Here is a 24,185-nt window from a genome sequence, read left to right on the forward strand (position 1 = left end):
CGAATGCAGTGTGAACGCAAACGCAAAACTACATCCCAAATACATTGAAACTACAAAAAGTTTGGTGGCTATTAGTATATACTAGAAAAATGAGCCCGCGCGATGCCGCGGGGCCTTTGGGTTGCGTATTCATAGTTAACGGAGCGTGTTATAGGTGTGTATATGTATTGAATATAGTCCGAGGTATTGAGCGTTTTTTTTAAGTGTCCGTTTCGCGTATAATTAGTCTCGTTGTGTTCGTAGGATTTTTTTGAGTTGAACGGTGGCCTCGTAAAAATTTAACTCGCACCAAGCGAGAAGATAGGGCCCGCTAAAAATTTGGGTGGAGTTAGTATTTTTTATTTTAATAAAATTGTATATTTACACTTTTTACCCCCGAGAAAATGTAAATTTGATGGGTCGTTGTGTAAATTGAGGCAAAGATGAGGGGTCGAATGCAGTGTGAACTCAAACGCAAAACTACATCCCAAATACATTGAAACTACAAAAAGTTTGGTGGCTATTTTAATAAAATTGTATATTTACACTTTTTACCTCCGAGAAAATGTAAATTTGAGGGGTCGTTGTGTAAATTGAGGCAAAGATGAGGGGTCGAATGCAGTGTGAACGCAAACGCAAAACTACATCCCAAATACATTGAAACTACAAAAAGTTTGGTGGGAATTAGTATATATGGTTATTTTAATAAAATTGTATATTTACACTTTTTACTCCTGAGAAAATGTAAATTTGAGGGGTCGTTGTGTAAATTGAGGCAAAGATAAGGGGTCGAATGCAGTGTGAACGCAAACGCAAAACTACATCCCAAATACATTGAAACTACAAAAAATTTGGTGGGTATTAGTATATATGGTTATTAGTATATATGGTTAATTAATTATTAATTACTACATATAATAACAACTATAACTATAATTATTCGTGTAAATCACAGCCGAGATAAATATTACTACTTCTAATTAGAGCATACTATTAATTTGACATAGATTGAGTAATATAATAATTATGATAATTAATAATAATATAATTATTGGTTGAGTAGCAAAAACGCTCAATTGGTTCTGGGCACATATCCTTGAAAAAATAGGTGCAGGTTCAGATCCGAGTTAGTTTTCTCCGAGGTTGTGCCTCTGGTGTCTTTCACTTTGTGCGGGCCAATCAGTTAACCTAAAGCATTTCGGATACGCTTTGCGCGATGGATGCGAAGAGTTTCTTTCTAACGGGTGTGTGAGTGGCAAATGAGAGTATTCGATGTCAAAATTGTCGTTATATATTAATAATAATAAGGGATTGGCTAACGTATGCCCTAAGAGCACAAGTTAAGCCTCATTTATTACACTCAAACTTTCCAGATATATCACAAAATTAATTTATTAAACTCACAAATTTCTTAATTTACATATGTATTAACTACTATTTTATATTATTCATGGAAACTTTAGTATCATTAATGGTTCTTAACATGTGCTCTTAGAGCACAAGTTAGCTTTTTCCTACTATTTTATATTATTCATGGAAATTTTAGTATCATTAATGGTTCTTAACATGTGCCCTTAGAGCACAAGTTAGCTTTTTCCTAATAATAATTATAATTGTATAATACATATAAAATATAAATAAATAATTATTTATTTAATTGATTAATTGAACAAAAAACAAAGGAAAAAAAAAACTAGCCGTTATAGAAAGAGCCCATAGTCCGATCTCTAACGTTCTAAAAAATACCACTACTAAAACCCCCTCTTTCTTATTCCAATTTCCATTATTTGCAAACCCTAATTTTCTCTTTCCCTCAAGATCAAGATCAAGATTAAAATAAAATTAGAAGAAGAAATCAAATCGTCTCCGTTTCTTCTTCTGATTTTCGTTTTCTGATTTCATATCCATTTAACGTCTTCTCATCTCAATTAGATTACACTTTTCAAATTGTAAAACAATAATAAAATGGCGACGATGAACAATCAAGAGAGCAATAACAACAACAGACAAATTAATGCTGCTCAGACGATGAATGCTTCCAAACAGTCTCTTCCGAAACCTAAATCCGTTGATACTCAATCCGTTTCTAAAAGGTCTTTATATTAATTATTCAATTATTTTGGATTATTTAATTTATATTTTATACTCATCTTCGTTATATTATTTTATATCTTGTGTTAAGTTTCGAATGGATGCCAATTAGTGTCCGCTTATGGATCTGACAATTTAAATTTACAAAATCGAGTTATTTAGGGTTTGATTTGCCTATTTTAATCAAATCCATGTCATCTGATCCAAATATTGATCGTGTAATCTGCTGTAAAAAAAATTAGGGCTCCTACTTTGTCCAAAAATTGAAACCGTTTAGATAAACATCATCTTATCAAATTGAATATTTCATTGGATACTATGTTACTCAATATCTATAGTATGATATTTTTACTTGATTATAACAAATAATAACAATAATATACAGTAGTAAGAGGTATATGATATTTTCTTTAGTAACTTTAATTATTTGGCCATCTATCTATTATTGATACTAATTATACTTAGATATTGTCTTTAATTGCTGCAACAGATTGCAGTCGGAACTGATGGCCTTAATGGTATGTATTCTGTTCTACATTAGGCCATTTTTTGTTATTTCGATGGATTTTTTTTACTGATTGATTGATTAATGGGCGCGCTTATCTTTTATATGCGATTACAGATGAGTGGTGATCCTGGTGTATCTGCGTTTCCTAAGGATGATAACATATTTTGTTGGAGAGGAACGATATCAGGAAGCAAAGATACCGTCTTTGAAGGCACAGAGTATAAACTAACACTTTCATTCCCAAATGATTACCCATTCAAGCCTCCAAAGGTGACATTCGAGACGGGTTGCTTTCATCCGAACGTCGACGTTTTTGGAAACATATGTTTGGATATTCTTCAGGTAAAAATATAGACCTTTATTGTATCCCTGTATCCTGATTGCAGTAATTGTTTTCCGAACTTTGTAAGACTGATTTGAAAATGTACCTTTATATATTTCAGGACAAATGGTCATCTGCTTATGATGTGAGAACTATTCTGATTTCTATCCAAAGTCTCCTTGGAGGTAAAAGAGCTGTTCATCTATCTATTTTGCAAACCAAACTGGATGCAATTTTGTGGCTGAGTTTTAACAATTATGAAATTAAAAATTGGTTGTTAACTGTTTTATTGTTGATGCTGATCTGCAGAACCAAACACAAGTTCTCCTCTGAACACACAAGCAGCTGCACTTTGGGATAATCAAGAAGGTAACATTGATGGAATAGATTTCTTGTTGTGTAGTTGTATCATTTATTGTTTATTTTGAATGATGATTTTGATTTGATTTTATTTATGCCGCTTTTATGTTTGCAGAATACAGGAAAATGGTGGAGAAGCTGTACAAGCCAGTTGCATAAGGATGTGTTTGCGGGATCTTCTTGTTCATGTAAAATGTTGTTGCAGAACAATTGAAAATGCGACTTAGTTTACTTTTCACATATGAAATGTACTGTGGATCTCTTGATACAAATAGATTCTTTGTTGAAATACAGTTCAATTAAATAAATGATGTTGGATTTTCTGTGGTTAAAGTTATGGTTTGAGTGGATAACGATCTTTAAATCTTTAGCTTTAATGTAGGGATTGAAATTTTTTCAACATAAGTATTGATTTCTCAATTTGTAGATTTGAGCAACTTTGAACTGTCACTTCTTGTTCATAAGTACCGATTTCTCAATATGTAGATTTTTACTCATGTCATTCACCAGCTAATGTGTGTTTTTGGAATGATGCAATGCCGTATCAGTAGCATCAACCCTGGAGGTTAAAGTTACATAAAGATAGCGTCATCACAATAAGCTCTTATATAGTAAACATTAAATTTAACAAGATTTTCAATAAACTTCCTGCATACCATTTTTGCAGAAATAACTCTACCAGGCGATAGCAACAAAAACAGTCGTCATTATCTTTTGGAGTATATTCGACTTGCATAGAAATTTCTTTTCATTTTCTTTTGGCATCTGTTGTGATTCCATCACTTGAACAAACATGTTCATCCAACTTTATCTTAATTCCAATAGCTGTTTCCCTGATGTTAGCTAAACGTGCATCAGCCATCTCTTTTTGATGACTGATATGATTGGAGACTAAACTTGTGACAGAAGCAATAAGCTTTTGGGCATCAGATTTCAATTGTTCCTGCAAGATAATATCTATATATAAATATATAGATATAATTAGGATATATGACGGTTATTACGTTCATATTGTTATTTAGCTTCAATCTACCTCATACCCCTTCTGAAATTCATCAATATTCATTCTTTGTGCTTAAATTTCTTCCACGAAAAGTCAATATTATCATGCGGCGGTTGAATATTGATAGACTCCCATCTGTAGTCGCAAACCAGCATAATCTCATCCGTAGTCTCTATCGAATAACCCAATCTTTTAGCAGAGATCGTGATTCAGAAGACAAAAAGTACCAAAGATCCAGTTCATACCCTTCATTGATCAAATATGACATGAACACCTAGAGAGAGACAGCTAATCAACAACACTAACATTGTCATGCTGATTGACCCATATGGATCAGGCCATGGACTATATCACGTCTCAACATGATGGCTTCAGCCCACTTTTGGAGTTTTAGCATAGAGACAATGGAGCAACCATACTTGATTCCAACAGTGGTCTGTTATTTTCCTTCGATCTATCCACCTCAATATACTCATCCCCAACCTAGAGCTCACAACAATGCCACCTGCACTATGAAGACATCCGCCATCACATGATCAACATAAGGAGAATAAGTCAGGTATTTAACTTAAAACAAAACGCTGCTCGGGAGGTTAAAATGTATTATTTTAATAAAAAAAACAGCCTTTAAGACCATTCCTAACAGGGCGTTAGTTCCATCCGTCAGATGATGTGGAGAAAAGTGACGAAAACTGACGGCCCCTAACGGGACGTCAGTTGGATCCGTTAGTTACTTATGTGACGGATTGTTTGATGTGCATGAGTTTTGCAATGGTCCAATGACATAATTTCCAAATTTATTTAATATATAATTTTTATTTTTATTATTAATTAATTTTTTCCCATCCATTTTCAATTACATTTTACCACATCACCCTACTCAATATTTAACACACAAACTAACACAACGGTTACAAAATATCAGTGCCACATCACATTCATTTTTTACTTTTTGACCAAAAAGTGCCCAACTGCCTGTGACATCACAGGCACGGTTGAAAATGGTCTAACGGCTATAAACTTAAATTAAAAATCTACTAATATTGTCAATACTATTCGCATACATTTCACATCTAATTACCTATAGTTACATACTATTACAAAATGGATTTCGTTAATTTGATATTCAATAATTATTTTTATTCCAAAAAGATGAGCTATTGCAAGTAGTTACTCAACTAGCGGATGAGGAGATCCAACAAAGTTTTATTCAATATCAATCACATAGTAAAAGTAGTTATTTTAACTTTTTAACTAATATTGTAAATTTTCAAAAATATTGTACTATAACTTTTTAATGTACAACTTTAATGAATTTTAATTGTGTTTATTAAGAGTTTTCCCACTACTTTTACCAATATCTCGCTACTTCTACAACTTTCTCATAATCTTGTTTAAATTTTGTTAAACATTTCCTTCAAAATCGGAAGGATCACACTTTTTTTCCTTCAAATTCTCTTCACTTATTTTCATGATAAGAATTGGGAACAGATCTACGAAGTACATTTTCTTTTCTTTTTTCAAATGTCATATTATAAAAAAGAATTTTGCTAACGACAATCTTTATCAGTCATTTTTAAAATGACGGTTATTAAGATGTACAATAATTTAAAGCATGTTGACGACAACTCAAAGGGTCTCCGTGAACAAAATCTTATAAAAAAATGGAAAATGTTGGACCTAACTTTATTATGAAATGTTGGGGGGTTTACTTTGCAAATATGGGAATTTGTGGGTGGAAAACGTAACATTATAGGTTTTGAGCAGCACAAGAGGTTTTAGGTTTTAAGAAGACGAGGATAATTTATTTAGGGTTTCTAAAACGTAAACATCAAGAACAACAAGAGTGAATATAGTTTTAAAAGCAAAAAATGGAAGGAACAAATAATAGGCATGAGGAAGAGGAGATAATGGACGTGAGGTCAGTTGTTGAAGCAATTTGTACGGATGATGACTCTGCCCCTGTTTATCAGGTCGAAAGCCTTTGTATGCGTTGCCATGAAAATGTAATACTACTATCACTCTATCTATACTCTATCGATTCAATAAACATAGATGTTACTTGTCTTTTGATGTATCTGTTACCCTTATGATGATAGAATTGCATTTAGTTGAGTTGTTACATAAGGTTTTGATTTCAAAAATCATGTCTTTTGTAACAAATTGAAATCCTTGGCATATTTTTCAGTAACTTCTTACTTGTACTTCATGTCCCTAAAATGAAATTTGGTACAGTTGTAGTTGTAGGACCATTGTCTAAAGCTCACAAAATTGTAAAGCATTTTATTGTAATCGATCTCATAGACGTGTTTATTGACGTTGAATGTGCAGCTTAGTAATTTGCAGAAGAATCTTTCTAAAAGGGACTTTTAAGTTTTAACTGCTAAATTATACATAGAGTTTAATTCTACAGTGTCTCTTAATATGCACATGTTTGCATATGTAGTTGTAGAATGCTTTATGACCTCATGTTTCATACTGTTCATATGACAGGGGGTGACAAAATTTTTGTTGACATTGATTCCACATTTCAGAAAGGTAAGATTAACATTTTCTACTCTTAAGTAATTATCTATCCATTGGACTAGTTTGTATGCTGCAAATTGCTTTGAAAATGTAGCCAAATCATTTGCATAATTTTCCCTACTGAACAGAGGTGGATCCAATATTTTTTTAGGGGTGACAAACGTTAAAAGTTTGAAAAAAACAAGAGAACAGGGGCGAAATGTCGACTTTAACGCAATACACTAAACGTTGAACTTTAACACATAAATACACACAAAAAAAGGGTCGTCAAGGGCTGTTGACCCCGGTCTGACTCTTCATACGTGTGCCCCTGTTACTGAATCTAGACAACCACATCAAATGCTGCCTTTTCAATGGTGAACTTGCAGTGGAAAATAATGGTTTTCATAGTTTTAAATGTATATATTGAAAACGCCCAATTTTGTACTAAGAGATAAGTATATTTCATGTATAATTGCAGATCTTGTTGTCGGCCTTTGAATGCCCACACTGTGGTGAGAGGTAAGCCTTTCTATTTACTTACTTTTGTTGTAGTATGTCTATAACAGTCATACCGTGTGTTAAAAAAGTGATTTATTTTTTAGACCGTATAGGTATGTGAAGTTTAACATCATCACAATTTTGGCAAGTCCTTAAATCCCTGTATTTACATTTACCTAAAATTGTTTTAATTGCATATTGGTTCAAAACAGGTAATCTTCTAGTATAGCTCGAAGTCTCAAACGGAGTCTCCTTGGATTGCACCTGACCATAAACACACTATTAGTTTCTGATCTGCTCAACTACTTTGATCAATTTTCTTTTCATTTGTGTGTAGAGATAGCAAAAACATTTTTAACTAGTGGGTCTAAATTACCACCTAAGGAGTCCTTAAGGTTTTGTATAACTAGTGGGTCTAAATTACCACCTAGGGAGTCACGTAGAGATAGCAAAAAACATGGCGAACATGAACCCATGTATAACTAGTGGGTCTAAATTACCACCTAAGTAGACACGTAGAGATGGCAAAAAACATAGCGAACATGAACCCATGTATAACTAGTGGGTAGGTTTTGTTAATCGTTAAACATTTTAAATCTGGTTTGATTTTTGCTAGGAATAATGAGGTGCAGTTTGCCGGTGAGATACAGCCTCGAGGGTCTATCTACCGTGTGGAATTCACGTCAGGTGATCAAAAGGTTGTAGGAAGTAAAAGTTAATGTGTTGGGAATAAATCCCCTTTTTTGCACTCAAAATTTAGTTATATATAACATGGGCTGGAAGATGAATCGGACTAGTTATATATAACAGGCATGGTAACATTTTCTTTTATTCGAATGCAGATGCTTAATCGACAAGTAGTTAAATCGGAGACTGCCACAATCAAGGTACATTACTGAATTCAATTTGACTTGCAATATCTATCCACTCTGTTGATAGATGAGCAATTTATCTGATCAAGTGTAGTTTTGTGTATAAGGAGTTAGAACTGTTGAGCTGATGCTACCAGAATTAATTTTCTATTTTGTTTTCTCAGAAAGATAAAACACACATGCCCGTTTAGTGCATCGTGCTTTATGTTTGTGTTTGTTCAAACCATAATTAGTCAGAAATAAGTTGTAACTTTTTTGACTGACATTTCTATATATGCAGATTCCTCAACTGGAATTCGAGATTCCTCCAGAGGCACAACGTGGATCTTTATCAACAGTTTGTTCTCTATCTAATTTTCTGAATATTGTCTATTAGGAATATTTCAATTTTCCAAGTGACGTATACGTATGTGTGTGTGCGTATTTATCTGCATTCTTTGTAAATAAAAACCTCAGGGTGTGTTTAGTTCTACGAAATTCTTTCTAAATTTTCATCTCCACCTTTTTAGAAACTAAGAGCTGTTATTTCATCTCCAGAAAACCAGGTTTTTTCAAAACATGTTCGACTATTTTCAATTCTGAGTTTGTTAAGAAGTGTTCTATCTATAGAAAAGAAAACAGTTGAAATGTGTACAATGAAGTCTTCAAAAGTACTGTTATAAACATCAAATTTGGCTTTTCATTTACAGTGGCCTTTTTCTTTTTTTCTTGAAAAATAATCCTTGAACTCTTTTTCATGTTTTTCATGAAATTTTGTTAGTGAACACCTTCACTTTTTTATAACCGTATGTACTCTTAACTTTCCTCCTTCCCTTATTTTCCCCTAAAAAAGTAGAAATTACTGCCGGTGGATACATTTTTGCTGTCTGCATTATCTGCATTTCTAATTATTATGCAAATCTTAAGTAGAGCTCATTTGTATATAATTTATCATGAAATCATGAATTGCATATATATGTTGTAGTTTCAAACATGTCATTAATGTCATGTCTAAAGTAACAATAATGTACATAAGCACTAGTGGTTTTTGTATCGTGGAGCATACTGACACAAATACGTTGTCTGCCTCAGGTAGAAGGGATATTACTAAGAGCTTCTGAAGAGTTACAAGCCCTTCAAGATGAGAGAAAGGTTAGTATGTGTAAACTTTATATTTATCGTTTCATAACAAAATGTTCTTGCACTGTTTATTAGTTATGCTATTTGTTGTCATTTTCCAGAAAGTGGATCCCCAAATTGCTGAGGCAATAGACAAGTTTATATTAAAATTAAAAGCATGTGCTACGGGAAATACAGCTTTTACCTTTATAATTGATGATCCTGCAGGAAACAGTTTCGTCGAAAACCCGTAAGTTACTCTCTTCATGTAAAAAAGTGATGTGATTTCTAGTTGAAATATTTATTATATTCTTTTTTTTCCTGTTTAAAATTTCCTTTTTTTTTTTGTTTTGTTTTTGTGAGAGCTCTTTATTACCCCAATATAAATATAATTTAATCTTTGACACAAACTTTTAGCATCCTATATTCTATTTTTTTTTCTTTTTAAGTCTCACGGCATGCAGTGATTAGTTAGGCGGATTCATGTAATAATTGATTGTATTAGTTATTTTCTTTTTTTAATATGAGATTTTTACTGAAGTGGCAAAATGGATGAGTTAAAATTTTACTACAGGCTGGGGCTGATTTCATTATTGAATATTTTAAGTATCAAGCTTACCTCCTTTTATTTCTTTTCTACATTTTTATACAGTTTGGGCAATATTGTGTAACAAAGTTTGCCCATTTGGCCCGTTTGAGAAAAAATTTGACCCAAATCAACTGTTTTCCTACAAATGGGCTGAAATGGCCACCTTCAGTTACAACTAAGTTAACCTACTACATGTTTTTTTCACAGATTTGCCCCTTCTTCTGATCCATCATTAAGTATCGAGTTCTATGAACGAACTCACGAGCAACAAGCATCACTTGGATATCAACCAATACCATCAGAAGTTGCAAACGAAGCAGTAGTACCAAATAATGTTGAACCGCATGGATCAGTAGGAGCCGTGGCTGGTCGACGAGCAATAGCCCAAGGCAACAGTGCAGAAATTGCTGAAGCTTTGTTTCGTTATACTGCACCAGAAGAGGTATACATCATACATAAAGTATATAAAAAATCGTAGTTGGTTAAAGATAAATGGTAATATTTTAAATTCCAAATGAATACTTGGGCTATTGGCTATGTTTGGCGCTGAGCTTTTTAGAGATTTTAGGAGCTTTTAGCTTTTCTGAAAAAGCTCCTATCTAATAAAAAAAACTTCGTTTGGTTTAAGGAGCTTAAAGCTTTTAGAGGGTGGGAAAAAGCTAAAAGCTAAAAGACTTGAACTAGCATTTGAGAAAACGCTCCTAGCTTTTTGTCATTTTACTAATAATTTTAATAGTTCCCGCTACTTTGCCAAACACCATACATAAAAACGAAAAACTGCCAGCTACCAGCTATCAGCTGCAAGCTACAAACTACCAGCTAGTTTTGCTAAACATACCCTATGTATAAATTAGTCTGTTTTGGTAAGTAAATCTATTAGCTTCTCGCGTAATCAGTATATTTTGTCAACCACTCAAGCAACTGATTATTACATAATTTCTCCAACATGTTGTATTGCAATACATTCGTGTGTGTTAGTGTGTATACTTGATCTTATAACTGTTTGATAACAGGTGATGACTTTCCCATCAACATGTGGTGCTTGTGCTGTAAGCTGTGAGACTCGGATGTTTGTCACCAGTATCCTTTTTTTTTCTTTTCCTGTCTTCGTCATTTAATTGCAATTTTGAGGGTCATGCTCGTTTTTGTTCTTTAAGAACAACAAAAATCTAGTAATAATTATAATATATGTCAAATTATTAAATCACCATCTTTTGCAGATACCATTATCTTAACATATTACCTTTAACTTGATGTTGATATTTGCTTAACTCGACTTTGTTTAGAAATTCCTTACTTTCAAGAAGTGATTGTCATGGCATCTTCTTGTGATGCTTGTGGCTACCGTAATTCTGAGGTTCGTAGCCATATACATTTTTGTTTTTCTTTTTGTGCTTGAAATTTTTAATATATATGAAATGTATGTATCTTTATGATATCATTTTTAAGTATTCTCATAGAATATTTCATTTCTTACAGTTGAAGTCTGGTGGGGCTATTCCTGCTAAAGGGAATAAAGTTTCTGTGTCTGTGAAAAACATACGTGACTTAAGTCGTGATGTCATAAAGGTGTGTCCCTCTATATCTAATCTGTAAAACCAATACAAATACAACATATCTGTTAAAGCCAATTAACACTTGCATCCAATTAGAAGTTTAGAACCTTCCATTTGTCATTGAGTTATTAGTTTTTTTATCTTGGTATATTTCAGTCGGATACTGCGAGTGTAATAATTCCAGAAATTGATTTGGAGTTGACTAGTGGGACATTGGGAGGTATTGTGACAACTGTTGAAGGTTTGGTTACCAAGATAAGTGAAGGTAATATTTCTTTTATTGTGACAACATTGTTTCAAATACAAACCCATGGTGTGTTTATATTAAATTTCTTATATATTTTATTTATATTTATAATTATAATTAGAATGAAACTGAATCGCAGCTCTTGAGAGAGTGCATGGGTTTACCTTTGGAGATAGTTTGGAGGAGGGCAGAAAGGACAAATGGCAGGACTTTAGAGCAAGACTCATTAAGGTGAGGTGTTCATTGGCAGCCTCTTTATATTTCTCCAGTCCTTTTTTTTTTTTTTTTAAAACATCTTTTGATTTGCACTTTTTCTAATATTATCATCTTTCTCTATAAGCTTTCATTAGTTGGGCAAGTTTAACAAGACTGTCAATTGACCACTATAAACAAAATATCATACTCCTCATTTTCTAAATTTTGTGTTGCATTATATTTTACTTTTCTAAAAAAAGTTTGTTTTTCTAAGAGAAGTAAAATAGTGACTTATTAAGCAAAAAAAATAGCTGGATGGTAGTATTTGTTTGGACAAGGATATTAAAAAACTTTAAAATAGAAGTAGGATAAATACTAAACAGGAGGTAAAAGCCTTTTGAGGTGGCTAATTAGGCGGGTTTCAGAAGTGGTTAAAGAAGGCTTACATCAAATTGTATACTCTCCGTGTCCGGCATGCGATCACTTTTGTTCACATATTTTGAATTTTTGGGTGTAAACATGTATTTGCTCACATTATAATATAGTTTTTATTAATTGTATAAGAATACACTTTGGTTGATTCTCAGCGCTTTTGACACAATAGGGTAAAAGATAAGCCAAATTGACCCATTCATAAGTAAATAGGCCAAATTTACTATCTCATTAACTTGCTATTCCTGAAACCAAATATAATATAGACCTAGTTTGCTCAATAGTTTTGACAAATGTTTTTTCTTTTCACATTTTTATTTGGTGGGGTTTTAATAATTCAGCTTTTAACCATTTACAGTAAAACAAACCACTGATGTACTATGACCTGCTTAGCTAATAGATAGCGATGACACCGTTAATTTATTATGTATTCCAGCTTTTGAGTCTTGAAGAACCCTGGACTTTAATTATGGATGATGCTCTTGCAAACTCCTTCATTGCTCCTGCTTGTGATGATATCAAAGATGACCATCAGTTAACAAGTAAGTCGACTTCTGAATAAACAAAATGAAGTATTGTTATTAAAGGTAGGTCTTAAACACCCATAACAAATTTAGTTCGTTATAAAACACTTATTTGTCATCTGGTCAAATTTTGTATAAATAAAACGAAGTACATCCGTGGGTGGCCTATAATTTAGTTTAAATACACGGATGAACTTGATGAAGAAAGTTGATTACTTGGTAGATGATCCATAGAGGTTACCCTCTACTCCTTTTGTCAAACCAGCCTTTGATCCACAACCGATGAACATTCCCTTTTTTTTGGGTGTAATACATTACTTATTAGTGTCCTATCTTGTTTCGTGTTTGGAATGTGATTGTGTGGTGTTATATGCAGTTGAGGAATATGAGAGGAGTTGGGAACAAAATGAGGAGTTAGGTTTGAACGACATGGATACATCTACAGCCGATGCTGCTTATAACTCGACTAATGATTCATGATACTACAATATCTCTATTATTTACGTTTTATTTTTATTTTTTGTGTTAGCTTCAAAGCTTGTACCATTTTGTGGCACATACAATCTAGTGTCTCACAGCGCCTGTTGTTTGCGACCTATTTATGAATCATTCTGTAGTTTCAAAAAACTGAGTGATTGATATGCAATAATACCACAATAGATTAGATGACTGCACAAGAGAGTTTTTGAAAGAGTTCATAATTTTCTTGAAAGTCATTTCATCACTTGCTTCATGGCATTTGTATGTTCAAGACTTGAGTTATTAGACATGTATTATGATTTAATCGTGACAGTGATAATTCCTCATATCTCTATTTACTTTATTTTACATAAAACGTTGTTAGTCACATATTATTCTATATGAGAACCGTTATAATGAGACAGGTTTCATGGCTGCTATTGGACATATTAGCTAGAAAAGCAAACTTTGCCCTTCAAATTGAACTAACGAACTACTAGAAGACTACACACGACAGTAGAATGAATAATTAAACCGTTTAGTTAGTGTCACGTTAACACTTTATTTAGAGACGGAAGACAAATTGAACTTTGACATTAGAAAATTGAATGTTGAAGTCAAAAAATAAAAGAAAAAGGAGTATCAACAAGCTTAATGAGACAAGTTTCATCTCACGATAAGATTCCTATGCACTACGGAGTAATATTTATGTATTGTTTAGAATGATACTTACAATTTTTTTTTAATTTTTTTTATGTAATTTTTACGTAATAACAAAACACTATTTCACTATTTATCAATAGTAATCAAGGATATTTTTGTCATTTCACTTTTTTTTTGTCCGTAAAAGAACCAACCCTTCAATGTTACCAAAAGATGTCGAAAAAATACTTTTTTACAAAAAAATCAACTAACTTTTTATTTCCTCTCTTTTTTTCCTCAACGATAAAAGAGGCAACTTCCATAAAATGAACAACCCTTCAATGCTACCAAAAGATGTCAAAAAATATTCTTTTTTACAATTTTTTTCTCTTTTTTTTTGTCCACAACGATAAAATAAGCAACTTTCGTAAAAGAACCAACCCTTCAATGATACCAAAAGATGTAAAAAAAATACTTTTTTACAAAAAAATAACTAACATTTTTTTTTTCTCTTTTCTTCCTTAACGATAAAAGAAGCAACTTTCACAAAAGGAACAACCCTTCAATGTTAGATGTCGAAAAAAATTCTTTTTTACAAAATAGATCAAGACTTTTTTTTTAACTCGCATTCAAAACGGAGCCCCTGGCGCGAAGCGAGGGCTCCACAACTCGTTTAAAATATTTTTCAGAAAAAAAAAGAAATAAAACCACAGTAAACTAAGACCACTCCCTATGGGAGCATTACCCGTAGCCACCAGTCATTACCCGTTAGTTAACCGCATAATGCCATAGGCACGGATTCATTATAGATATTAGTTATAGGCATGGTTGCAAAAATCGGGAGAACTCGACGAGAACTCGGCGAGAACTCGGAATTTCATTCCTGGCGAGAACTCGTTTTGAATCGGTCAAAAAATCGATCAACGACCAAAAATCGGTCAAATCTCCAAAAAATCGGTCAAATCTCGAAAAAATCGGTCAATTCTCGGAAAAATCGGTCAAATCTCAAAAAAATCGGTCAAATCTCGGTAAAATCGGTCAAATCTCGGAAAAACTCGATAAAATCCCAAAAGTCAACGAAAGTCAACCGCCGATAACTCCCAGAGTTCTCCGAGTTCTCGTTTTGGAGACCCTGCCGAGAACTCCCCGAGAACCGATTTCTGCAACCTTGGTTATAGGAGTCTCACCATGGATTTAACGAATGGTTATTGGAAAAAATGGGACCTACTCACCCCACATGCTAGTAGCTTTTTGTAAAAAATACCCCTTTCACCAAATGTACAAACCTTTTATGCATATTTTACAACTTTTTTGTGTTGATTAAAATAAATATAAAAAAATAATTAATGATGTGGCAGGTAAGAGGAAGATGTTTTAGCTATGATAGGCAGTGTTTAGTTAGACCATTTTTAACCCTGCCTGTGACGTCACAGGCAGGTTGTACACTTTTTGGCCAAAAAGTGCAATCTGCCTCTGACGTGGCAGTGTCACCATCTGACACCAAAATAACCCTGACGCCCCTCCAGTGTCAAACAGGTCCCACCAATTTATTTTTTCTTTTTCTTTTTTATTTTATTAACCATACAAATTATATTACATATAATTAAAAACATATAAAATTAAATCATTATATACAATTTAACCATTACATAAAATTAAAAACACATAAAATTAAACCATTACATAAAATTTAACCATTACATAAAATTAAAAACACATAAAATTAAACCATTACATAAATTTAACCATTCATGGTGCGGAATGTGAACGGAAGGTTCCAAATATGCTCAACTAGATCATCGGTTAGTTGCTCATGCACCGTCCTATCTCTTATTTCTCGGATGATAACGTCTTGATCCCGTCCTCTATTTGGTATCCGTTCTGGACGGTTCTCCATATCTTCAGTAATGAACTCTTCCTCCCAATCACTTAACGCAAATCCTTGATCCTCCAAAATCATATTATGTAATATGATACAACAGTCCATAACTCTCCGCATCTTGTTTACCGACATAGTGCGTGCTGCTAACCTTAAAATATGAAATCGACCTTGAAGGACCCCAAATGCCCTCTCTACATCCTTTCGGGCACTAGCTTGAAACCTAGTAAACTTAATCCTTGGAGCCTCTGTCGGACTCGCAAAACCTTTGACTAGCGTAGCCCAGTCAGGATATATACCATCAGCTAAGTAATAGCCTTTTGTGTACTGATTACCGTTAACCTCAAATGGTGCTAGTGGAGATGTTCCCTTTTTAAGTTTATCAAAAACATAAGATTGATTCAAAACATTTATATCATTGTTGGAACCCGCCATTCCAAAAAATGCATGCCAAATCCACAAGTCATACGAAGCAACTGCTTCAAGCATAATGGTAGGTTTCTTGTGATCACCCCTAGTGTATTGTCCCTTCAAAGCAACGGGACAATTCTTCCACTCCCAATGCATACAATCAATACTCCCGAGCATACCCTTAAAACCATGTTTCTCTTCATGCTTACTATATAAACGTTGAACATCGTATGCATTGGAAGTTCTCATGTAACGTTCTTTGTATAATGTAATAATACACTTACAAAAGTTATCTAAACAAAGTACTGAGGTTTGGTCACTCATTTTTAAATATTCATCAAACATATCGGCGGCAGTTCCATACGCCAATTGGCGTAGAGCCGAAGTCATTTTTTGCAATATTGTAAAAGTCGGCCGACCGATAGCATCAAAACGTTCCCTAAAAAATTTAAAATACTCGGGAGTATCATGAAAATCGAAATTAGAAATACCTTGCGATATTCGGAGAAATAGTTCAATCCGCATACGAAAACGCCTTTTAAATTTAAATGGCGGAAACACGGGTGTGTCACTAAAATAATCCTTCCATAAGTTTTGTGCAGCTTCTTCACGATTTCTTGGAATATAAATTCGTGATCTTGGAACACGATTGGATTCGACTTCGTCATCATCATCTTCTAAATGTTGAATTAGTGCAATAATACGCTCGTCTTCCGAATCGGAATCGAAACTAAGTAAATATGATGCCATGAACGAAAAATACTTGATGATGAGAGAAATTTATATGATTTAAGGGATATAATTTAAAGAAAAATAAAGAGAATGAGTGTGTTAAAGGTGTAGAATGGATGGGTTTATATAGATAATAATATATAGAGTTTTAAAAAAAAAAAAAAGTAAAAAAAAAAATAGCCGTTGTGTAACGGCATAAAATATGAGCCAATCAGAGAAAGCCACGTCGCCCTGACGCCACCCAACTGTCGCGTGAAAACGGTGACTGACGCCCCACCTTCGTCAGCGGTAACGCCCCACTAGGGGCGTCAGAGGGCGTCACCGGACGCCAGCGCGTCTGACGGGACCCCTCTGACGCCTGGTTAAAAATGGTCTTATAGGATTTTATGGGTTAGTTATAGGATTTAGGTGCTGATGTAGCCTAACAAACGTCCCTCTAGAGGCTATAGTGTCGGATGGGGTTGTTGGAAGGCCAAGTAAGAGGCGCGTGAAAGAGGCGCGTGAAAGATACGCGTGTGATACGCTGTGAATGAGAAAACAAAATTTGTTTTGAGAAGATGATGCGAGTGGAGCCGTGGAGGCGGTCTGTGGTTCATTGAACTTGGACGTTTTTGCCCGTTACTCAATTATTTTTAAACGCGAGTAACAGAAACGATAGTATAAAAAGCGCGTGAGTAGCAATAAATAAGAAAAATGGACGTGTGTGGTATGTGATTGGCACGTGACATGGCAATATACAGTTCAGCAGCCCACTGAATGAGCGAAGCAATTACACCATCCATCTATCACTCCTCAGTCGCCTTTCTTTACCAACCTCTTACATATATTCTCTCTGTTTTCTTATAAACCCTAGCTTTAGTTTTGTGATTTTTCATAAATTATTCAGTTTTACGATGACTGCAGCGGCGGCGTCATCGATCGGAGCTGCAAACATCGCTCTGGCGAAAGAGGAGCTTCAATTAAAAAGCAATTTTATTAATAATGGTGGATTGAAAAAGAACTGTTACTCTGTTACTGGTTATTCGCTTTTGTTGGATAAACAAAGCCGCCGCCTTCATACTCCCTTCTCATCTTCCTCGATCAGAGCTGTATCTACGGTACTTTTCCTGATTAACTTAATAAATTCATATCCAAATATTTATGTAACGCTAAGGTCTCTCAATTTAAATCAACCTTTTTTTACGTATTTATATTTCTTATTCATTGTTTCTTTACCGAGAATGAGAAGAAATGTGTTCAAATGTACCACATGCACTTTTCATATATGTAGATATAATAGATAGATGCGTTTGGTTACAGAACAACTTCTAATTGATTCTAGTTATATTATTCTGATTGAGATGTGTCCCAAGTTTAGAGGACACGTCACCATGGTGTTTATGTTCATATCTAGAACAGAAATGTAGAAAACTGCAAAATAAAAAATTAATAAAATAATCAGTTTTTTGGAAAGATCATTTGGAAACAGGATAAGTTTCTTGCAAATTAACTTGACCTTTACTAGCTAAATTATATGCTTTAGAGTTTGAGATGCTAGCTCTTTCTAATGATGATGATATCAAACTGACACTTAATTCGTTAGGAGCTCACATTCGATTTACATGATGCTGTTTTTTCTGTAAGGTTAGATGTTTTGAAATGCAATAATATCCACCCCAAATTATCCACCTTTATAAGTGTCCATTCTATGTATCATCAAACTTTTAATTATTACTGTACATTAAAACTTTAGGTAGTTCGATAGTTAAAATATAAACGTTGATACATCCAATGCAATTTTTGGTAAAGTTTGATACATTTTCAATCACTTAACCCCACACCTTTGTGCATCTATTTAGTCTATCTGTGTTATTCAACCATCTGTTTTTCACCAATACACTCACTTCCTTTTTGTAATTTGGTATTTATTCATAAATATCATTTGTACTATTACTATTAATTGCAAGTGTTAATATTAATCTTACTATTGTTAATAGTGTTACATATTATTTTGATTATATTTGCAGCCAGTGAAACCTGAAACCGCCGTTGAGACTAAGCGAAGTAAGGTTGAGATATTCAAGGAACAAAGCAACTACATACGATACCCTCTTAATGAGGAGTTGTTAACTGATGCACCTAATATTAACGAGGCTGCCACACAACTGATCAAGTTCCATGGAAGCTATCAGCAATATAACAGAGACGAAAGAGGTGCCAGATCATACTCATTTATGCTTCGTACCAAAAACCCTTGTGGAAAGGTGTCCAACCAACTGTACCTTGCTATGGATGATCTTGCTGATCAGTTTGGAATCGGTACTCTTCGGTTAACAACCAGACAAACTTTTCAACTCCATGGTGTTATCAAAAAGGACCTTAAAACCGTAATGAGCACTATCATCAGAAACATGGGGTCCACACTCGGTGCATGTGGTGATCTCAACAGAAATGTTCTTGCTCCTGCTGCCCCGTTTGTGAGCAAAGATTACCTTTTTGCCCAGAAAACAGCAGACAATATTGCTGCACTTTTAACCCCACAGTCTGGATTTTACTACGATATGTGGGTCGATGGTGAACAGTTTATGACTGCTGAACCTGCAGAAGTTGTGACAGCGCGTAATGATAATTCTCATGGGACCAATTTCCCTGATTCAGCTGAGCCTATATATGGAACTCAGTTTTTACCAAGGAAGTTTAAAGTTGCAGTTACTGTTCCTACAGATAACTCAGTTGATCTTTTCACAAATGATATCGGTGTTGTAGTTGTTTCTGATGAAAACGGTGAACCTCAGGGCTTTAATATATATGTATGTCTCGCAACTTCTTTTATAATTTTTCAGAATATGATTACTCCCCCGTCCCAAAATAACTGTCCCGTTTGATTTTTCAAAATCTTGACCTTAAATATTTTTATCTGTGCTATATAATATTTGATGAAATTTATATGAATGAATTCAGTTTTAAAATGTGTTTTCATTGGTATGACTTTCATCAAGTATTATATAACAAAACCAAAAATATTAAAGTCAGAGTTGTAGTAGAAAGACATAAAAAGTCAAAGCGGGACAGTAATTTTGGGGCGGATGTAGTATCTAATTTATGCCTTCTGGCATCAAGCTCATGACTTTCTCTTTTGCAGGTTGGTGGTGGCATGGGAAGAACACATAGAATGGAAACTACTTTTCCTCGTTTAGCAGACTCCTTGGGTTATGTACCTAAGGAGGATATTTTGTATGCAGTGAAGGCGATTGTAGTTACGCAACGAGAAAATGGTAGACGAGATGACCGTAGGTATAGTAGAATGAAATACTTGATAGATTCATGGGGGATCGAAAAGTTCAAGTCTGTTACTGAACAGTACTATGGTAAGAAGTTTGAACCATGCAAAGAGTTGCCTGAGTGGGAATTTAAAAGCCATTTGGGATGGCATGAACAGGTCAGTTTTGGTCTTAGATTATCTTTGTACGATTTTGTTTGCATACATGAGTATTATTTATTTATTTGTATTTTTTGTGACAGGGTGATGGGCGTTTATTTTGTGGGCTACATGTTGATAGTGGACGGGTTAAGGGGGTAACAAAGAAGACATTGCGGGAAATAATTGAGAAGTATAACTTGAATGTGCGGATCACACCAAACCAAAACATTGTCCTTTGTGATATTCGACCATCCTGGAAACGTCCCATTACTGTCGCTCTGGCTCAAGGTGGTATATTGGTAAGACATCCATGTTCTTATGACTTTTTATATTATTATTATTAAACTATTACGGAGTATTAATCAAAAGTTAATTGAGAACTTAATATATGTGGAATAAGTTTATACTTCATATTGTTTGTACGTATGGGCATCTTATATTTATTAATTATAGTGTCTGAATTGCATATGCGTGTTGTTGCAATACCAGATTTGCTTTTTCTGCTAATTTGCATCTAATGTTTGTGGGTTTTTTGATAACTGATTGTTAGTACAATCGATGGTTTTTTCTTTTTAATCATAACTGGCTCATATTATTCAAGTCGTACACAATTAAATTAACACGATCTAATTGGAATCTATCTATTTTTTGTCAGCCCCCTACGTATGTGGACCCTCTCAACATAACTGCAATGGCCTGCCCTGCTCTGCCTCTTTGCCCACTTGCCATTACTGAAGCTGAACGAGGAATTCCTGACCTTCTTAAGCGGGTTCGAGCTGTTTTTGAGAAGGTATGTTTTACCCAAGATATGGATTTCAATAATGGGTCGATTTTGGTTATGTTCTGGATCAAATGGTTAAAATGAAAGTAGATTCATAAAAAGGAAATTTGTAAAATGGGTTGAAGGGGTCAAAAGATGCCCAAGGGGTGTATCCTTGATAAAACCTCCCAAAACATGTTATTACTTATTTAAGTATATGAGTTTTTTATTTACATTTAACACATTAACTTTTAACTTTATCATATAATAAAAAATACTTGGACTAGAAGTATTTTGGCCAATCTTATCTTGCCCAATTTTACTTTATTAAGATTAAGCTTGCCTATTTTGAAATGTTACAAAATCCACTGTAGCTTTTATGATATTATTGTGTTTATAAAATTTCTATATACATTCTGTTGTATTAACAGTCATGAACATTGTGGTCTCAGGTTGGTCTCCCATATAATGAATCAATAGTAGTAAGAGTTACTGGTTGCCCTAATGGCTGTGCTCGACCCTACATGGCTGAACTTGGATTAGTTGGTGATGGTCCTAATAGCTATCAGGTAAGACCTTATCGATATTACCATCCTTTGTTGGTCGTTTCGTTTTCTACTCGCTTCTAGGAGTTATCATAAATTTTTCCCCTAAATTGTTAGATCTTAAAAAAAAAAAAAATTTTGTTTAGATATGGCTCGGGGGAACACCAGCTCAAACTATATTAGCAAGAACTTTCATGAACAAGGTTAAGATCCATGACCTTGAGAAGGTTTTCGAACCGTTATTCTACAGCTGGAGATTGAAGAGGAAATCTAAAGAATCATTCGGAGACTTCACAAATCGCCTGGTCAGTGCCTGTATGAATTTTAGAGGTGGCTAAATGGGTGGGGTATATTAAAATGCACTTTAGGCAACTTTTATTTGAAACTTATGTTCTTTCTACTGTAGCTAATTACTTTTATTCTATCTGTTCGATCAGAGTTTAAACGTAACCTAAATCGGCAAATATATAATTAAACGGTGTGAAAATGTCATCTCTGTATGTAAGAAGTTTCTTTTTGTTAGTCATTTGGAACAACGTGGGCTGATATTTAGTTGGAAACCCTCTTTTTATGTTGCTTTAGGGATTTGAGAAGCTTCAAGAGATAGTTGACAAGTGGGAAGGGGTACCAAAGTCGTCATCTCGATATTACTTGAAACTATTTACCGACAAAGAAACATATGAAGCTGTAGATGCACTTGCAAGGATCGAGAATAAGACTGCTCATCAACTGGCAATAGAAGTTATTCGTAACTATGCTGCATCTCAACAAAATGGTAAAAGCCAGTAAGAAGACCATCAACGTTATTAGCAGTATCTGTTTTTGTGTACCCAGTTTTTCTCTTTCTCAATGGTAATGAATATGCAGGAATAAGAAGAGTATGTTCTAGTTTGTTTCAATTGAGCTGTTGATTCAAAGTCTTGCTATGTATTTTGTTGCTGTTAGAACGCGTGTTTGTGTTGACCTTTTTCCTTTTCTTTTTTGTTGAGTTTTCTTTCTTTTGAGTCTGGCCCAAATGAGGTTCTGAGCTCTAGTAGGGTCTAAGGGACATGGATTTGGTTTTGTTTGATTTGGCATCTTATGGGATTTTGCATTAATACGTTTATTTGACATTTATTATTGTATATATTTTCATAGGTAATGATATGATATGATATTTCTACTTACAACTTCGATAGATCCACTCAGTATTATGCAATAACTACTTGTACTATGTGCATAAATAGTTGTACATGAGTGGATCTAGTGGAAAGGAATAGCTAACAAGACCATCCTTGCATACTAAATACTGTACTAATTAGAACGTGTATTGTCTATATCTGCATTCATGGTGAGCCATACTCTTACGGTCTTACCATCAACGTTATCTGATTTCACCTTCTAGTGTATATTGAATAAATTGGTTTTTATTGCTTATTTAGATTTAGATTAGAAGGAACTTTTAAAGCCTCATACTGGTACAAACTTGGGCTTATTTGTTAATTAGCAGTAAGCAAGCAAGCATGTAATATAAGCTCCCCAAACGTCCCACTACTCAGTTTTCATCCGTTATGGGTGCAAAAAAAGAAACCCCTCGATTTATTTTTGGTTGTGAACAAAAATCAATCTTATTGTTGGTTTATTAGCATATTAAGGAATGAGTGTGTTTATGTGTGGATTAGTTGATTGTTATTACTGTACCAACAAAATTTGTAAATGCAGTAATAAGTAGAACTGCGGATGATGACAATCAGAGTCAGAGTCATGGTTACTAAGACTATTTTTGGTGGTGCTATTGGCAATGATAATGTGATTAGATGTTTAGGTTTTTTGAGGTAATAGTGGTGACGTGACAAATGTAATGGGAAAAGGAGAACAATGAAAAGGAGTGATGGTATGGTGATGTGTCAAATTATGATTAAAAGTTGTGAGCAAAAGATGGTGAAAATTGTTGAAAATGATATATAAAATAACAATTTTTTAATGGAGTCCTTGATCTCCTTCGTCAAGCTCAAAAAAATTAAGTCATAATCCGTTAATTCTGTCGCATTAAAGGCAGTCTAAGATCATTCTCAACCATCACATACCTCCAAAACTAACCGACACATCAATGCTACATTAGCCCCACATAAGTACTTCCGCCGCTACTCTCAACCATCACACTTCCTCTCTAGGACATACTAACACATACGTGTACACCATCACTTCCTCTACATGACTGATTGATGACAGAATCACTTGCAATCGTAAACAAAATTAAACTCACTGTATTAATTAAATACATCAATTTACAATTGAAGGTGGGTGAGGCCGAATTTGGTGCCAACAGTGTTCTCATGTAGGTGTATGAGGGTGGGAGTGAGGCAGAATCATTGGGAGTGGACTAATGGGAATGTTTGTATAATGAAAACTATGGTTACTAACGGAGAATATCATATACCGTTACGCCAGTGGTCTTTTAGTTATGTATTCATCTTTATTGATACTAACAATGGCTCGCCGAAGGTTGCACAAGTGGATAAAAGAGGGTTGGAAAGTGAGACAAGTAAGGGTCCACAAGTGTATACAAAATCCATTCAGGAGCTATAAATAATGA

General features: G+C 34.2%; 4 protein-coding genes across 4 annotated transcripts; 3 read left to right on the forward strand and 1 right to left on the reverse strand.

Moving 5' to 3' along the window:
• Window positions 1-1,804: 1,804 nt before the first annotated feature.
• On the forward strand, window positions 1,805-3,568 carry LOC139862632 (ubiquitin-conjugating enzyme E2 20). Its single transcript, XM_071851250.1, has 6 exons — window positions 1,805-2,072; window positions 2,561-2,588; window positions 2,693-2,920; window positions 3,022-3,085; window positions 3,210-3,269; window positions 3,376-3,568. Exons 1-6 carry the CDS (start codon window positions 1,945-1,947, stop codon window positions 3,417-3,419), a joined length of 552 nt encoding a protein of 183 aa, XP_071707351.1. The 5' UTR covers window positions 1,805-1,944; the 3' UTR covers window positions 3,420-3,568.
• Window positions 3,569-6,090: 2,522 nt separating this feature from the next.
• Window positions 6,091-13,528, forward strand: LOC139862750 (uncharacterized). Its single transcript, XM_071851377.1, has 16 exons — window positions 6,091-6,269; window positions 6,757-6,801; window positions 7,250-7,290; window positions 7,886-7,967; window positions 8,112-8,156; window positions 8,422-8,478; window positions 9,213-9,272; window positions 9,362-9,489; window positions 10,036-10,270; window positions 10,842-10,908; window positions 11,115-11,185; window positions 11,308-11,397; window positions 11,541-11,649; window positions 11,771-11,862; window positions 12,695-12,800; window positions 13,159-13,528. Exons 1-16 carry the CDS (start codon window positions 6,135-6,137, stop codon window positions 13,260-13,262), a joined length of 1,467 nt encoding a protein of 488 aa, XP_071707478.1. The 5' UTR covers window positions 6,091-6,134; the 3' UTR covers window positions 13,263-13,528.
• A 2,096-nt stretch (window positions 13,529-15,624) lies between these two features.
• On the reverse strand, window positions 15,625-16,923 carry LOC139864534 (protein ALP1-like). The gene has a single exon (XM_071853117.1). It carries the CDS (start codon window positions 16,921-16,923, stop codon window positions 15,625-15,627), a length of 1,299 nt encoding a protein of 432 aa, XP_071709218.1.
• Window positions 16,924-17,683: 760 nt separating this feature from the next.
• LOC139862749 (sulfite reductase 1 [ferredoxin], chloroplastic) lies at window positions 17,684-22,722 on the forward strand. The gene is made up of 8 exons (XM_071851376.1): window positions 17,684-18,002; window positions 18,912-19,694; window positions 20,027-20,323; window positions 20,407-20,604; window positions 20,961-21,095; window positions 21,518-21,634; window positions 21,757-21,915; window positions 22,193-22,722. The coding sequence occupies exons 1-8, from the start codon at window positions 17,799-17,801 to the stop codon at window positions 22,397-22,399; spliced, it is 2,100 nt and encodes a 699-aa protein (XP_071707477.1). The 5' UTR covers window positions 17,684-17,798; the 3' UTR covers window positions 22,400-22,722.
• The last annotated feature ends 1,463 nt before the right edge of the window (window positions 22,723-24,185 follow it).

This window comes from Rutidosis leptorrhynchoides, chromosome 8, assembly GCF_046630445.1.
Source record: "Rutidosis leptorrhynchoides isolate AG116_Rl617_1_P2 chromosome 8, CSIRO_AGI_Rlap_v1, whole genome shotgun sequence".
Classification (NCBI taxonomy): Eukaryota; Viridiplantae; Streptophyta; class Magnoliopsida; order Asterales; family Asteraceae; genus Rutidosis; species Rutidosis leptorrhynchoides.